General features: G+C 34.4%; 1 protein-coding gene across 1 annotated transcript; it reads left to right on the top strand.

The window, feature by feature from the left end:
* Nucleotides 1-525: 525 nt before the first annotated feature.
* LOC133334213 (ras-related GTP-binding protein C-like) lies at nucleotides 526-4,533 on the top strand (the record flags this gene model as incomplete). Its single annotated transcript, XM_061542507.1, has 3 exons — nucleotides 526-1,003; nucleotides 4,111-4,329; nucleotides 4,391-4,533. Coding segments are annotated over exons 1-3 (743 nt in total), but the record flags the coding sequence as incomplete, so codon positions are not given.
* Nucleotides 4,534-5,681: the final 1,148 nt, after the last annotated feature.

Below are 5,681 nucleotides of genomic sequence, written 5' to 3'. Positions count from 1 at the left end.
CAGTATGAGACCGAGGTTCATAGGACAAATTTCCATTAAAAATGTAAAAATAGATAAGCTTGTTTGCTTCGTATAAACATTATTTAAGTCTTTAGCTAGTAACCGTTATTATCGATAGTATTAACTATTTATCGGTGTTACCGCAAATCAGAAAACTATCGAAATTTCCAATCGATTTTCGACCATCTCTAATATCTCAAAAATATTCAGGTGATTGAACAAAAACTACTCTGAAAAAATATAAATAAACAAACATTTCAACATAAATACCCGATTCACAACAAAGCAAAACAGCGCACGAGAAAAAAACAGATTAAATGCCTGCAGTGTAAAATAAGATTGACATCCCACAAGCTCTGTCAAAATGGTAAGAAGGAATGGTCCGGAAAAAATTGTTGCAGTGCGAATGATGATGATAACACCCATCGTATGAAAACGCTGGGCCACCATATCAGATGTTGCTGCTGCTACGCATTAAGAAAAACGAATTTTTCATTGTTGGGTTTTTCTTTTTCTCTGTTCTGTTCTGTAGAGTTACGAAGACGATGACTATCATGTGGATACCTTTCCCAAGGAATATGGTTATGGTGCATTCGATCAGGATGGTTTGGATTCGTCAGGGATGACGGGTTCCGATGCCGATTCTAAGCCACGTATTCTCTTAATGGGTCTACGACGTTCGGGCAAATCTTCAATACAAAAAGTTGTCTTCCATAAGATGTCACCCAACGAAACACTGTTCCTGGAATCGACCAGTAAAATTGTCAAAGACGATATTAACAATTCAAGTTTTGTACAATTTTCAATTTGGGATTTTCCGGGACAAATTGATTTCATTGATCCCACATTCGATTCGGATATGATATTTGGTAATTGTGGATCGTTGGTGTTCGTGATCGATGCAAAGGATGATTACAACGAAGCGTTGACGAAATTTAAGAATACCGTCATAAAGGCATATAAAGTTAATCCGCGTATTAAATTTGAAGTTTTTATACATAAGGTAAGTGAGTGTTTGGTGGCAGTCAGTTAGTCAGTCAGTGGTGAGTTATGGAGGTGGAGAATGTAATGTGATATCTTTAATGTAAAATTGAGTTGCTGTTGTTGATAGTTTTTACAGTGTGACAGTTGAGTTTTAAGTTGTCGTATTTGCAGAGATGTAAGATGTTGTTAATAGGAATTAATTGATTGAGAGGAGTTTGTTAGAGGAATTAAAGATTCGGTTTGTAAAAATTACTTCTTAAAAGTGTAATTTATTTAATGAATGTTTTATCTAATAGGATAACATTGGGATATAAAATATAAATGATTTGTAGAAAGCCTTGTCCATTTATGGTAGTCATTTCCTTTATATAAGACCATGGAATGGAGTTTCTATTCATCGGCAGCAGAATAAAATTTTGAACACATTTTGTAAAGTTTTAGAAGAGTTAATAGAATTGTATAAATGTAACCTGTATATAAATGATCTTCCATAGAAGATCAATGGAGGAGGAGCTTATTTGTTAATAACGATTTCTATAAAAGTCTATGATGCGTGGATTTTAAAATAATTTATTCAACAATCGATAGAATCAAGTGCTTGGATTTATTTTATATTTAATAAAAGTGTATTATAGAGAAGATTCCCGCTAAAATTCCATTTGAAAATAAGAGATAAGATCCAAAAATACCGAAATTTGTGATGTAGCGTCGTTATATGGGGGATTATATAAAAAATAACCAATATTGATGATGTTTAGTGGATTTGACACCCCATCGGAAACTTATGGCCAATTCTGTAAAAAAAACCTTTGTTAAAACCCCCAAAATGCCGAATAATGGGGGTTACGATTATATGGGAGCTACTTTGATAGGTTAAGTTGGGGATGTACGGTTGCTAATTACAACCGTTCACTCGGAGTCATTTGTCCATTGTGATCATCCTTGATACCTGAAAAGAAAAGGAAAAGAGAATGGAAGACAGAAAAAAATAGTTGGAGTGCCCAGAAAGTGGTTATTTTAGCCATGCCAAAATTTAAAACAAAGTCTTGGATCTGATTGGGGTCTATTTTGGAGAAGAAAGCTAGGTTATCAATTGCATATCTTCCAAACTGTTTGTGTCTTCGGCCACTCAGCGATGGACATCTACAGAGGATATGTTCAATTGTTTCTAGCTCCTCTTCGTTCTCACATAGACGACAGTAATCCTCTCCGCTGGAATCCCATTTCGAAGTGAGGGATCTAAACTTGCAGTGACCTGCTTTGATCCCACCAATGATTTAATCTCTCCCTCTTATTATGTGACAACAGCGAAGAAGTTCTTCGGCGAGAGAATTCAGGCCAGATATGTTTCGAGATTCTGCCACCAGGTTCTCTTGACCATCTGTTACCGACTACCTCGCCGTAGATCAAGCGGATTTTGCCAATGAAATAGCCAAGATCTCTCAATCGGAAGATTGGACGACTATGAACCCCCTCGAGCAAACTCGTCGGCTATCTCATTCCCTTCTATGTTGCTTTGTTCTGGAACCAAACATAAATTAACTATCCGTCATATAAAATACAGAGCAGCCTTGCAATCAAGAACTGCCTTTGTGTTTGAATGCCGCATGACTATCGACATATATAGTCACCGGTCCCGTATTATCGGCAGTAAGTGTTTTGACTATCTCGGCCGATTTCGCGATTGCAAGGACTTCTGCTTGAAAAACGCTTCAAAGATCCTGCACCAGTGCCTTCCTCCATCTTGCCGTTTTTGAAGACCTGACAGAAGCAAAGATCTACTAGTTCAGGATTCCCTAATAGGAAACTCTACTCTGAAGTCGTTAAAATCTCTATGAGAGGGAACATAATCACTAATGTGAGTACTCCTCCTCAAGAAGTTACAACCTGGCGTCATGTAGAGGATACTAGCGTATCCTATTGTTATATGGGAGCTATACCAAAACGTGGACCGATATACCCCATTTGCAAAATTTCAAAGCTATATCTCAAATATTGCAATCTATATCGTGATTTTAACAAACGGACATGTACAAATCGACATAGAATATTCTTTATACTTTATGGCGTCTCCTATTTCGATGTGTGTCTTTTAAATCATAATAGAGATCGCAAAATTTAATATATGATGTTGGAAGTTCGAAAGTGCCAGTAGTAGTGTCAGTCAGTAAGACAAAAATTGGCATTTATTGGAATTTGTTTTTGCCATATAATTTATTAGATGGTATGTTTTACATACACATCAATGTTGTTCATTGCGATTAAAACCTTTGTTTGCCCTGCAGTTTCATGTCTACTATAATCTACTGGCCTGGTAATATGAACATACAACCATACAATTCATGTACTGTTGATAACAATGCAAATCAACAGCACTTATATGGCTTCATAAATATGTCTTTTTTCCCTCAATATTGTTTGTGACACATTGACGGGGGAACTTACGGTTTTAATTACAGAGTTCAATGTTCAGATAATTGATAATAGGAATTTATTATCTGCATGTAGGATATGGGATAAAACAAAATTGTTGAACTAGACAAAAATTATATAATAAGTCATTAGGGTCGTACCTATTTTATTGCGCTCCGTACAAAAATACTCACATTCTCACCTTTATACGGTTTGTTAGACGTCCGTATTACCCAAATAGAAAAGGACTTTATTTGCAACTGTGTCAATTGAAAGCGGCGAAAATTGATGTATCAAAACAAAATGGCGTTCTCTTTGTAAACCTTTTACCGAGTAAAAATGGTAAACAGGAATGCCTACTTCTGATTGGGTGTTAGGTTGATTTTGGAAGTATTGCCATCTAATTTTGGCATATTTACTAGATTTGCGTTCCCGAACTTTTCAATTTATTTTACTTAAATTAAAAGCAATCTTATTATTTTTCTTTATTTTATCAATGCTAAACAATTTTAAATTTTCAAAAACAGTCGTAAAATGTATTTTAAAAATTATTATTATTTTTTTAATGTTTATACATATAACAGAATTTGTATATATTAAATCTATATTATTATTTCTTTTCTAATTTTTATATAAAACAATTTAAGTGTATTTTTATCTTATTTATTCTCAAACACTTAATTGTAAATTTTCACATCTCTTTATATATTCCAGGTCGATGGCATTAGCGATGACACAAAAATGGAATCCCAGCGTGACATACATCAACGAGCCTCCGATGATTTAGCCGATGCTGGCCTAACGCAAATCCATTTAAGTTTTCACTTGACTTCCATCTATGATCATTCGATATTTGAGGCCTTTTCAAAGGTGGTACAAAAGCTAATACCCCAATTGCCGACATTAGAAAATTTGCTCAATATTTTTATATCGGTAAGTGAGAAAATGTAATATTTTTTAATTTTATTATTTTTTAATTGAAATTCCGTTTTAGAATTCTGGCATTGAAAAGGCATTTCTATTCGATGTGGTGTCAAAAATTTACATTGCAACCGATTGTTCACCGGTCGATATGCAAAGTTATGAACTATGTTGTGATATGATAGACGTTGTTATCGATTTATCGAGTATATATAGGTAAGTTGAAATTGAAAAAAATAAGATTTTGAAACATATAGTCTCCAATCCACAACAAAGTGTTTTATAATAAATTATAAAACATATATACGTTATGAGTTGCCAATGCCTCACACGTAGCGGAGACATCTACCTTAAAGACAAGTGTTGCCAATAACCTTATAATTTCATAGCAGCAAGCTTTGGTATATGTCATTATTTATAACTGTTAGACATTAGACAAATTCACCATTTTTTGGTATAGTATAACAGCTATATTTTATAGCTACCTTATTGTTATACACAAGGAAAATAAATGTGTGCTAACGGTGACGATTTGAAATAAGGACAATTATATAAAATAATTATTTTGGTATTCAAAGAACAATGAGATAAACAAGTGAAAACGCCATTATACGCATAAACATGAGATAGACATTCATCAATATATCTAAAATCGATCGTAACCTTTATATGTGCGCTATGACGTGGTAACTTGCTGCCAGGAGAAAAAAGCCAGATTGGAAAATTTGGCAAAAATACGGAAGTTGAGCGGACCGTTATATAAGGACTATACCAAAACATGGACTGATATCGATATATTTTGGTTGTTGGTGCTCTAGCAGCCCTATTGCTTTTACACAATGGGATACGTAGTTGAGCTTAAAAGTCGACTTTTAGACTTTTCGATTTTTTGCCTCTGACCAAAAAGTCAACTCTTATACTTTTCGACTTTTGCCTTTCAATAAAAGATCCATTTTACGATCATTCGATTTTGTCAAACCTGATCAAAATCGATTATCGACTTTTACCGACTAATGCAAAGTCACATGAAAAAAAGTTCTGGAATGTGTAATATTTGGGCAATTTGGGCTTCATGATAATAAAACAAATATTTGTTAATAAAATCGAAAGTCGACTTCACGATTTTCTCAAATATCAAAAGCCGACTTCGACTTTTAGACTTTTCCATACTGAAAGTCGACTCGGGTTGTTTCGGCTTGTAGACCCCACTGTCGCGGTAACGATATTTGGCATCCAATGGCATCCCAAAATATCAAATTAGAGCCAAATTGGAATTCCTGTTATGTGGGGTCTATCCTGAATCCTGGACCAATATTAATTATTGGTGAGGGGATATTCTATTTAATTGAAAAAACGTACCAAAA

The sequence above is a fragment of the Musca vetustissima genome, unplaced genomic scaffold (genome assembly GCF_032173495.1).
Source record: "Musca vetustissima isolate MV318-11 ecotype Yass unplaced genomic scaffold, APGP_CSIRO_Mvet_v1 utg104765, whole genome shotgun sequence".
NCBI lineage: Eukaryota > Metazoa > Arthropoda > Insecta > Diptera > Muscidae > Musca > Musca vetustissima.
Note: the sequence above shows the minus strand (reverse complement) of the source record. Positions and strands in the feature narration are given on the sequence as shown.